Source organism: Octodon degus, unplaced genomic scaffold, assembly GCF_000260255.1.
Source record: "Octodon degus isolate 3935 unplaced genomic scaffold, OctDeg1.0 scaffold00019, whole genome shotgun sequence".
NCBI lineage: Eukaryota > Metazoa > Chordata > Mammalia > Rodentia > Octodontidae > Octodon > Octodon degus.
The window spans coordinates 4,085,174-4,097,090 of record NW_004524595.1 but is presented as its reverse complement, the minus strand read 5'-3'; the positions used below and the strand labels follow the sequence as shown (position 1 = coordinate 4,097,090).

The 11,917-nt window shown below is 36.3% G+C and overlaps 1 protein-coding gene across 4 annotated transcripts in view; it reads left to right on the top strand.

Moving 5' to 3' along the window:
* The window catches only part of Babam2 (BRISC and BRCA1 A complex member 2), a 506,746-nt gene that overhangs the window by 173,639 nt on the left and 321,190 nt on the right, over positions 1–11,917 (top strand). For 3 of the 4 annotated variants that reach the window (XM_023711100.1, XM_023711098.1, XM_004627389.1), the window contains exon 5: positions 7,483–7,677. The exons of the other annotated variant lie outside the window; for it this stretch is intronic. In XM_023711100.1, the coding sequence (XP_023566868.1) occupies positions 7,483–7,677 (195 nt within the window). The remainder of the gene's footprint in view (positions 1–7,482; positions 7,678–11,917) is intronic. 4 annotated transcript variants of the gene reach the window in all.

Genomic DNA, 11,917 nt, shown 5'->3' with positions numbered 1-11,917 from the left:
TTGGTCTTAACCATCCAGCAGAAAAGTATAAAAGTGAAATATAAGAAGTAAAGCCATGCTGTTCTATTGAGGTGTAGGGGACTCAGGTCAACAATGTCTGACCTTGCCAGTCAAGCGGAAGACCCAATACTGTTATGGGCTACTGGACTCTTTTAGAATATTTTGCTGAGTTAACACACCTATAATATTCAAATAACGGAACTTAACAAAAAAAGTATACAGATGAATGTCCATTTTGTATCTGTGTATTGAAAGTAGTTAGGGTAGATTATATAATTACATTCTCTTAATGAATAGAGTGATTTGTTCTAATGGTGTTTGTAAATAGGATATCATGTCTGCATCTTATACAGCAATTAACCAGTAGGAAGAATGTATGCAATGTGTTAATTATTGACACTGTCCTATCAATGTGAAAAAAAGAAAGAAAAAAAAATCTCTTCTTACTGTATGCATGTATTATGTTTTCAATGGAAAATTTGTTTATGAAAGAGAAGTTACTTTGATTTGATTAATAATATGATTGAATCCTTTCCATAAATCAATATAATCAGTTTTAATATCCTTCTTTAAAAATGCTGGATAGTTGGACAAAAATTTCTGATAATGCTTGAAATAAGTTTCTCATATTTCAATTTTATTCCTGTGCTTTGTCTTTTCATCAATTGAAAATTTTATTGTAAGATTACTTTTTGTAAAAGAAAAGTTTTCCTTGAGATTTTTTTCCCCCTTTCATTTTTAGATCATGGTGGTCTCAGTCCCATCTGCTTATTATGTTTGCTTTCTTCATTAATCTTGCCAAAGGCATGAACTACTGGTGCATTCATCCCAACTTTTTGTATTTATTGTTGTCATTGTGCATGTCTAAATTTGCTTCAGTGAAGCAAAACAAAACAAGAAACTATGCTTTTGAATAAGAGAGGCCTGGATGGAAGATGATTTAGGCTCCCAAAAATTATACTCCACTATCTCTCTTACCTAAGTTAGTTTAGTGAAAGAGGTGAAGGTCATTTGTGTCTGTTCAAGTGTTTGAGACCATTGGTTTGGCACTATGAGGGCTCTTTGTGGTCGTTTATGATAGAGAAATGTTGGAAGATTTGAAGGCTACTGGGGTGAAACATGCCTCACATCAGGCATCCTGAAAAGGAGGTGTGCAAAGAGGGGAATGCAGAATTTGAGGTTAGTCATGACAGCTAAGAGACACAGGTACCAGTTCTTTAGTTAGAAGCTGACATTCTATTGAACTAAGTGGGGTGTGGATAGGCAGATTTAAGTTCTAAGGGCTCAGTCATTGTCTACACTTTAGTACCAGCGAAGTTATCCAACCTTGCTGGTGAACTCATTTCTGAAAGGAACTGGTTTAAAACCTTCTCTAAACTATTTCACAGGAGTTTTACTGGTAATGAATATGTTTCTACTATGGAATAGTAATTCTTATTTTCTTTATACTTGATCACTTCCTCTTGTGTTTTTTTATTGCTCATTTTTTGGAATTCTTTTTCTTCTTTCTTTGTTAATGTATATTGCGTACCCTCATAATATGGGGCTTTAAGGCTATACTCTATGGCTATCCTTTGCAATTTCTTCTGCTTTACATTACCAGAATAAGCAGAACAATAACTTTTTGAAAATAAATATACTTTTTTTTCTTCTTTGTAAAGGGCCTGCTGATTTATGCTTCCTCTATCCCAACTACTTCCCTGAAAGAATGTTGAACATTTTTTTCTGTCTTCTCTGATGAGGGTGGATAGCTCCAATGTCTTGTGCTTCAGTCTCGTGTGTTTTTAGAATGGTTTTTAAAATGTGTCCTAACTGTAAGGAGTGACCAAAACCTTATATAATTTTTTGCGTTTTTTAAAATAGTTCAGGTCACAGATTATCGGATACATAAATGTGGTTTATAGCTATAGTAGAGGATTTTTGTGTACTTTAGTGTGTCTAAACCTCTCTTGTGTAGATATGAACTTGAAGATTGCCCAGAAACTAAAGAGAATTGGTATGATTTTACAAAATATATTGAGGTTAACTAAAGCCTTTTTCCCCCTCTTGTACTATATCAAGGACTGGGAAAGAATACTTGCCCAAGAAGTGAAATATTTTATATTTCCCTATTTATAAGTATCTAATAATATCCGAAAGAAGAATATAGCAAGCTATGCAATAATCATTTTAAGTTCTGTTCTATGTTATCATAGTGTATTAATGCTTTGAATAAGGTACTGAATAACTCAGAATTTCAGGCTGTTGTGATCAAGAAGTTTGCCAGGGAGGACTTTGTGTTCTTTTTATCAAAACACTTTTATATTATAATAAATTTATTATTCATTGTAATACAGAAGCACTTACCTTTCTTTAATTCATCAAGTCTTTATTTGAACACCCCTTTAAGTGTGCCCGTCTATAAAATGAAGGAGAACTTCTTGTTTTCCTCACTGTCATTTAGTCCTGGAAATCAGTTCATTCTGTAGAGCAGTGTACCTTCATCCCTGGCTATCTGTAGGGAATTGGTTCCAAGAGGACCCCGTGGATACTGAAATCTGCACACATCCCAGTCCTTTGTGTAGAATGGCATGAGATTTTTCATGTAATTTATACATGTGCTCTCATATAAATCATCTCTAGATTATTTAGGATACACAGTACAGTGTAAATGCTGTGTACATAGTTCTAATGCTATATTGTTTCAAGAATAACGACAAGAAAAATATCTATACATGTTCAGTACAAATGCAGTAGTTGTTTTTTTTCTAAATGTTTTCAGTCTGGTTGGTTGAATTCATGAATGTGGAAACTACAGATATGGAGGGCATTGCAGTCTTTTTAATGAATGCGCTGCCACACCTGGTTCAAGTACATGGTATTCTCTGCTGCCACACATATTCCACAAAGAAAATGCCAGTTCACTTAAGAATTCCATTGATGAAGTAATAAAAGTATAAATTTTATGAAGTTCCAACCCTGGAAAATACTGCTTTTTAATATTCTGTGTGATGGAATTAGAATTATGCATGAAGACTGTAGCATACAAAAGGATGACACTTGTTTTGAGGACTACTAATGTGGTTGTTTCAGTTACAAGCTAAGCTAGCTGCTTTGTTCATGGTCCCATCTTTTTCCTTGAAAGAATGATTGATGGATCATCTATGGATATTAGGATCCTAGTATTTGGCAGACATTCTTTCAGGAACATACAGTGTGAGTTTATCACTTCAGGGAAAACAACTGACAATATTTGTTGCCACTGATAGGATTCTGGCTTTCAAGTGACAATGGCATTTTAGACAATATATATTTACTCTGCAAAGGTTGATGTCTTCAGTTATTTAAAGATTTTCTGATGAGATTAGTGGTATCAGTGAATGTTATTTTTAATTGTTAATGAGTGAAATTTGTCAGTATTTATATAACTCATTAAGTCATATTTCTAAATGATCAATGCATAATGTACATAAGTATGAACCACTCAAAGGACAGGATAGATAAATGGAATTTAAAAGTAAAATATGAAATATTTATTCTTAAAGATTCCAATTCCACATTACAACTAGCCTTTAAGGAGCTACCAATTTTTGAGTTCTTATATATTTGTTTTTAAGAGATGATCTTGCTATGTTGCTCAGGCTGACTCTGAACTCCTGGACTTAAGTGATCCCCTTACTTCAGTCTCCTGAGTAGCTGGGCCTACAGATGTGTGCCACTATGCCTGGTTCCACTTGTTGAGTTTTGTTGTAGTATCAAAGAATATCCAGAATCATTTGAAAAGACTATTTAAAGCACTCCTCTCTTTCAAGCTGCATGTGTGACTAAGGCTGATTTTCTTCATATACTTAAGCCAAAATAACATATTGCACCAGATTGAATGCAGAAACAGATATGAGAATCCAATTCCTATTAAACCAGACATTACAGAGATTTGTAAGAATGCAAAACAATGCCATGCTTCTCACTGTTTTCTAAAAATTTAGTAATTTCATTAAAAATGCTATTCATATTAACATGTAGTGGGCTTGTTGTTTTAAAATGAATTAAATATTTTGAAATTTTTTCTCAGTTTTTATTTTTAATACAGAAAATATTAATTACAGTAACTATGAATCCATATAACTCCTATAAATATAGAGAGAGACTATATTTATAGAGGCTTTGGGGATTCTCAATGCTTTTTAAGTGCATAAAATTTCCTAAAATCAAAAGGATTGAGAATCTTTAGTATAGTTCTTCAGAATAGGAGCTTAGAGACAAATTACTCATTGTTTAGTGCCTTTGTGATCTTAGGCTAAATTTGAAACAACTTGTTGCCTTAGTTTCTTCATCTGTAAAATGGGATAAAAGTTAATTTACAACACTGCCATAATGATTAACTCGAATGTATAAAAGTTCTTAGGATTTACATAGTTGGTAAATTATGTAATTATTACCTATTTTGCAATATATTGGTGCTTTCCCTTATTGATGCTAGATTTCTACCCTTGTAGAAATGGGATATTTTTATATATTTATGTACCCTATTAACAAGTCCATGAAATCATGGACTTTTTCTCTTTGTCCTCCAAGTCAGTGATTCTTGACACTTGCTTCCTATTAGAATCATGTGGGCTCTTTTGACAAAAAATCCCAATACCCAAGATACCCTCCTATCTGAACCATTTAAATCAGATTATAGGGCTGGGGTCAGTAGGGTCCAGTCAGTAGTAGTGCTAAAGTTCTTTAGGTGATTTTATTTTGAAGGTTCAGAACCACTGTTTTGAATTTTCCCTAAGATTCTTCCTCTGTTCTTGCTTCTCAAATAATTGTAGTTGATTTTTCTACAACCCCTTTTGATTGTGATAAGTTCATAGCTGAATGTCCTACTAGGAGGTGGAGTCTGGTTGAAAGAGGTGGCTGTGGGGAAGTGTGACCTGGGAGGGTGTATTACTGTCCCTGGATTCTTTTCTATCCTCTTCCTGGCTCTGTTGAGCAGCTCTCCTCTGCCATATCCTCTACCATGATGTTTCTGCCTTGGAGCCAGCTAGTCATCAGCTAAACCTTCGAAACCATGTGCCAAATAACCTTTTCTTCCTTTGTGTTTTGAGTGTTGGGTATTTTATTCTAGTGATGGGAAACTGACTAATAAACACTCCTTATTTTTACCATCTACCCACAGCTTGAAATTGTCAGTATAATTTAAGATCCACTGCTCTGTCATTGTTATTTAAAGATACCCTCAATCCTTCTCCTAAGGGTCTTAGCACCTTTCTCCTGGTCACTGTTTCAGTGTTACTGTTGTCATAATTCTGGGTCATTTTGAATATCCATGAAAATTAAATGGTTTTCCAACATCGTGCCCTATCAGTCTCTGACCTCATTCCCTTCTCTGATTTTGTCCTTCACTCTCTCTTAACCATACATAATGTTGGAGTATCTCAATTTGTTGGCACCAGTTATATAAAACCCTCACCATCTCTAGTTGCAAACATTCCATCTTCTGAACACACCCTCGTCCAATTCATTTGTTGTCATGTCTCAACTGTTGTTTCAATTGACCACGACCTACAATCCAGTGGTCTTCCTACCATTTCATGAACTCTCACTTTTCTTATGAACTTACTTGGCTTTTTCCTGGCCTAATACTCATGATCTATTATTGTAATGATTTTATAAAGCCTCAGAGATCTCTTTCCATTCTTTTTGTCTATTGCATTTGTTTGGCAAAACCTAACTTTTACCTACATTCCTCCTACTCCATATCTATATTTAGGCAGTAGAATGTAGGCTAATTTGTCTCACTCAAGAATTGTACTGTTGACCTCAGTGGAGCTTTTACTGCTATCTGGAATTCCTATTGCATTTCTCCAATTCATTTAGTCTCCTAAACAACTTTTCTAAGTGATTATTTCATACTTTCATCTCATACTTCTAGTATTCTCTCCTCCTTCCTCATTCTTAGATGATCACTTTCTCTCCAGTCTAATCAAGAAAATGTAGCTTTCAGAAGAGAACTGCCACAAGCTCCTTTTACCACATGGACCAGTCTGTGCACATCCATGCTCATTTAGTTGGCTTCTCTGTAGATAGATCCTCTGAGCTCATTTCTAAGGCTAACCCTTTTTGAGATACCTGCTTAGTGTGGATTCTTGTCTGCTTACTCTTTACCTTTTGTCCTGGTATTTTGCTCCCTCCCTCTCTGGCATCACTGCTTCCCTTACTCTCTGCAGGAATATTCCATCAGGCTACAAAGATCCATATGCAACTTTTCTTTGACCTCATGTTTCTCTCTCGTTCCCAGTTCAAATTATCTGTGCTAGCTGTATGCATTTCCTTTCCATCTGTTCTCTTTAAAGTCTTGATAATGAAGCTTTACTTTACCAAAACAGTATTTGTTGAGGACACTACTGATCTGTGTGTAATAGATTCAGTAGTGAATTCTCAGCCTCCCTTACTTATCAGTACCATTTGATGTGGGCTGTTACTTCTTTTCCTTTTTTTTTTTTTTTTTTTTTTTTTGGGTGGTACTGGGGATTGAACTCAGGACCTTGCACTTGCCAGGCAAGCGCTTATTCTACTGAGCCATCTCCTTGGCCCCTATCACTTCTTTTCCTCGAAGAACCCCCACCCCCTTTTATTTGGGTGGTACTGGGGATTGAACTCAGGACCTTGCACCTGCCAGGCAAGTGCTTATTCTACTGATCTATCTCCCCAGCACCCTGCAGAACCCTTTTCACTAGGCTTCTAGAATATATACTGTTATTTTCTCAGTGACATTTTTCACCATTTTTTTCTCATTAAAAATATGAATTCTTGAGAGCAAAGACTTTATATTTTTCACTGCCTAGAATAGTGGCTGATACATAATAGACATCAGTGCATATTTGTGGAATGATGAATACGAGATTAACTAGGATCCACTTATCAGATCTTCCCCCATTTCCACAGCTTTCCCTGTTGAGACTTCACAGCCCCTCCGATACCCCAACCCTGTATTTCCTAATAATATTTTTCCTTGTCTCTACTCAATTCTTCTCTTTTTCAAACCAAAGTGTTAATATTATGTTTATATTTCCACGAGGCTCTAATGTTTACTGAGTGTTTCTTTACATCTGGTGTTACAGATGCAGATAGGCTGTGAATCTATAATTAAATTACTCTAAACTATAATGTTGAATTTAGGTGTCAATTGAAAAGATTTAAAATTATACAGGAATAAGAAAAAAGAAATCAGCCTTCCAGGGCTAAAATTATGTCTATTGGGATAGATACCTTGTTTTGTTGATACTCTACAATTTACTGTTTCTATTTGTGACAGAACTCATCTAGATTTTTCTGCATGGATTTTTAGAAGGCAGGAGGGATCACCAAGATCATAAGACCTTGTTAATTTTATTTCTGACTTCATGGCTACTCATAATAGACTTTTATTACCTTTCCCCTCTGTGTTGATGTGTGGATGTGACAAGGATTTGTAAGAGTATTGCTTTTCACTGGTTTTTATTTATGGCTCTGCAGAATCTCGCCTCCTGGAACCCCACAAACCCTGAGTGTCTCTTGCTTGTGGTGAAGGAGCTGGTGCAGCAGTATCACCAGTTTCAGTGTAGCCGCCTCCGCGAGAGTTCACGCCTCATGTTTGAGTACCAGACGCTGCTGGAAGAGCCTCAGTATGGAGAGAATATGGAAATTTATGCTGGAAAGAAGAACAACTGGGTAAGATGCTCAGAGAATGGGGAAGAAGTCACCTCACCTATAATTAAATGAAATTTAGATGTCCATTTATCATAAGCCCCGCTCTTCAGATAATCATTGTTTAGATAGCCTGTGTACATTCTCATAGCATCTGAAAGGATCTTAATTCTAATCTTGGTTATTGCTTCTCAGAGATAGCACTTGTGACATCTGTCCAGTTCGGTCTACTGACGATTCATCTGTGTTACCAGCTCCAAGCAGGTTCTGATACAGGTGACTGCTGGGCCACATCTTAAGAGACTCCTCAGGAATTCATTTTTCTCATATCCCAGTCAATTAAGAGAGGTCCATAGCTTCAGATCTAGCTGGTTATATGGAGCATTGTATATTTTCCTTTTATAGTCTCTTTTTTTTTTACATTTCAATTTTTTTTTCTTCAAAAGGAGTGAGTTGTGTACAGGGGTGTTAAACGCTTTATAGACAAGAAACAAAAACTGTGCTAGAACCAACTTATTCATCCTCCTCCTCCTCTTCCTCCTCCTCCTCCTCCTCCTCCTCTTTTTTTTCTTGTTTTTTTCAGCCTTGACAACTCCCTTTTTTGTTGCATCAGGTTTTCCTTTAGCCCAGTAGGCAGCGACATCCTTTTCATACTTTTCCTTCAGCTTAGCAGCCTTCTTCTCATATGGCTGCTTGTCATCTGCTGCAGTATTGTTCCATATTTCTCCAGGTTTCTTTGAGACATCATCAATGGAGAGGCCAGGATATTCTCCTTTGATTTTTGGACGATACTCAGAACAGAACAAGAAGGCCTAAGGAGGCCTCTTGGGAGCATTGGGATCCTTGAACTTCTTTTTTGTTTCTTCTTTAGGGAGAATATAAATTTTCATTTTTCTTTCATAATGAGCCTTGTTCACTTTTGCCATGTCTTCAAATTTCCCTTTTTCTTTAGCAGACATGGTCTTCCACCTCTCTGAGCACATCTTAGAAAACTCTGAAAATTTAATGGGAGTATCTGGGTGCTTCTTGTGCTCCTCTCGGCAAGTTTGCACAAAGAACGCATATGAGTACATCTTGCCTCTTGGCTTCTTAGGATGTCCTTTGCCCACATTTACTTGTTTTCCTCAGTGAGGTACAGAGTTGCCCATTGCCCGTCCAGCTCTCACTTGCCCTAGCACTGCCTCTATGGAGCTCAATGTACTGCAATTGCCTACAGTCTCTTTATGTTGTATGATCTTTCAAAAATGCAAGTCATCATATCACTCCTCTGCCCTTTTTTTTTCTTGAGTAAGCCAAACTTCCCAGTGATGTCAACAGTTCCGCATGATTACTGTCACCACCATCCATCATCCATCACTTATTTTTCTCACTTCATCTCTTACCTTCCCCTCTCCTGTTATCTCCTGTGCATCCCTGCTATGCTGCAAACAGGCATTTTTGTCCTCTAGGATCTCTGCATACATTCTGTGCTTTCAGATGTTTTCCCTAGATAGTCACATTGTGGTTTCCTTTCTTCTTCAGATTTCTACTTGTATGTTTTCAGGTGTATCCTACTAATTCTTCCACTTTTTAAAAGCTTGTTTGATATATATATATATATATATATATATATATATATATATTTACATGTTTTAATTGTTCAACTCAAAGATTTTGGTAAATTTGTCATTTTGTATAATCACTGCCATTTTCTAGATTAGTATGATTTCATCACCTCATGGGATCCAATGTGCTCATTTACATTTAATCCTGTTTCCACCTAAACCACCAGGCAACCACTAAGCTACTTTCTGTCTCTATAGAATTTTTTTGAGACACAGTCTGTGTGGTGCAGGTTGGCCTTGATTTTGCTTATGTAGCCTAGGCTAGCTTTGAACTGACAGCAGTCCTCCTGCCTCCCAAGTGCTGGGATCACAGACATGTGCCACCATGTCTAACAGACTTTGTTTTCTGAATGTTTCATATAATGGAATAATTCAGTATTTGGTGTTTTGTGGTTGAATTCCTTTGCTTAACATAACACAGTGATACAAACTCAATTTTGGTTCACAAACTCAATTCTCTTCATGGTTTTGGTCACAAACCAAACTGAACTAGAACTGAATCAAATCTCCCTGTAAGGTCAACATTAAACCTAACCATTGAATTTGATTCAGTTCTCCTCCAACTCTATTTGAGACCAGAATCATGAGCTGAGGATTCAGTTCTCCTCCAGCTCTGTTTGAGACCAGAATCATGAGCTGAGGAACCACTGTATATTTGAGTGCCATCTGTGTTGTACCACATATCAGCACTTTTTTGTTTTGATGGATAGTATTCTATTGAATAGATAAACTACATTTGTTTTTTAAAATACTTTTATTGAGAAACAAATAGCAATGAGACAGTTTCACAACTGATTACTATTTCATTTTCAATAATTAATACATTGCATATTATTGTCTTTGTGGTTATTCATTGAACAAGATGCAGACCTGCTATCCTGTCTCAAATACTATTAGAACAAACATCTCTATTCATTGAATTAAGAGAATGGAGCTGTATATCTATCCTAACTATTTGAGTACACAGATACAAAATGGTTGTTCATTTGTATCCCCCTTTTTTGGTTGGTTTTGTCAGAGAAGGGCATTCCATTGTCATTTAGATACTGTAGGTGCATGAATTCAGCAAAATATCCTAATATAGTCCAATAGTCCATAATAGTAGTTGGTTTTCCATAAGGCTGCCAATGTCCAAAGTTGTTGACTTGAGCATTTTACAGCTCGTCATAGTAATATGGCCTTACTTTTTATAATTTATTTTCATACTTTTCTGCTGGATGGTTAAGACCAAGAACGAGCAAGACCTATCTAACAAGAAATGTAACTTTTGTATCTGATAAGGTCAGTCAAATCCCCTCAGGATTTAATCTGAAACCCTGTACCTCAGTTTGTAGATCCTTTGTCAGTGTCAGCCATATGGATGAGTCATGGCCATTGCTTGACCAATTTGCTCTCGGGACAGCTTGAGAGAATGTTCTCTCCATGTGACTCTCTGTAGGCACACTCTACATTATTAATCATTTTCCTCTGTGACCCTCAATATCTCCTTGATCAGAAAATTTGGGACACAATTGAGTTATAGGATGTTACAGTACAGGTTCTTCTATTTCCTGAGTGCGTACTAACCTTGAAAGGCTAGGGCCAAAATGATGGCTGTCCTTGTGGCCGTTCTTTTTCTTTAATTTTTGGTCTGCAAGCTTAAGTTGTTAACCCTCCAGAAGAGAAGCTTAATAATATTACCCTATAATGTAGGCAGTTGAGTTTAACCTCACTATCTGTCCGAATATCAAACATCTTAGACATAACATGGAACAGGTATTTTCCATGAAGTATTGATATGTTAAACTTGGAGTCCCTCCAGAATATGAAGAAAAAAAGATTAAAAAGAAAAATTAAAAAAGAATGAGTATTTACATATTTTTACAGAGAAATTCAGAAATCTAAAACTATACATCCTTGTAGCAGGACAGTCCTGTGACTTTTTTTGTCTCATGTTTTCATTTATTACCCCCGCCCCCTATTTTAAAGCAAACCTTTACTTGAGAAACAGTATGGCCATAATTGGTATGCCATGACATAATTGGTATGCCATAATTAGAAGAATGACAGACATTCCAAGCATGACCGTACCATTAGATGTTGCTTTCTTCAGTGCAGTTGCTTCGTTCACAGGTAGCAGCATATATGGTCAGGGTGGGAAACCTACCAATTAACTGCTATTTTCAAAAGCATGCTGAAGATTCTCAGGACCATTGCCTTTCCCATCTTGTGCATATAAATATATGACTTAGTCCATCATGTTTTCTGGCTTTTCTCCTTGCCCTCTCTTCTTTAACTAATCCTCAAGTTCTCACTTTCCTTTTAATTGTGCTATGCCTTTCTATTTTTATTTCTTCCTTTGAGTTCTTGTACTAGGGAGACTATATGATATTTACATATATGGGTCTGGTTTAGTTCACTTATGAGTATATCTTCAAGTGGCATCCTCTTATATTTATGGCTTCGAGTTTATCATTTTTATAGCTGATTGTATAAAAATACCACATCTTTCTATCCATTCCTCAGGTGTTGGGCATCTTGGTTGTTTCCAAGATCTGGCTATCACAAATTGTGCTGCTATAAACATAGACACACATATATCACTATGTTATAATGTTTTCACATCCTCTGGGGAAATTTCCAGTAGAGGAATAGCTGGGTTAAGTGGGATTTCCAGTCCA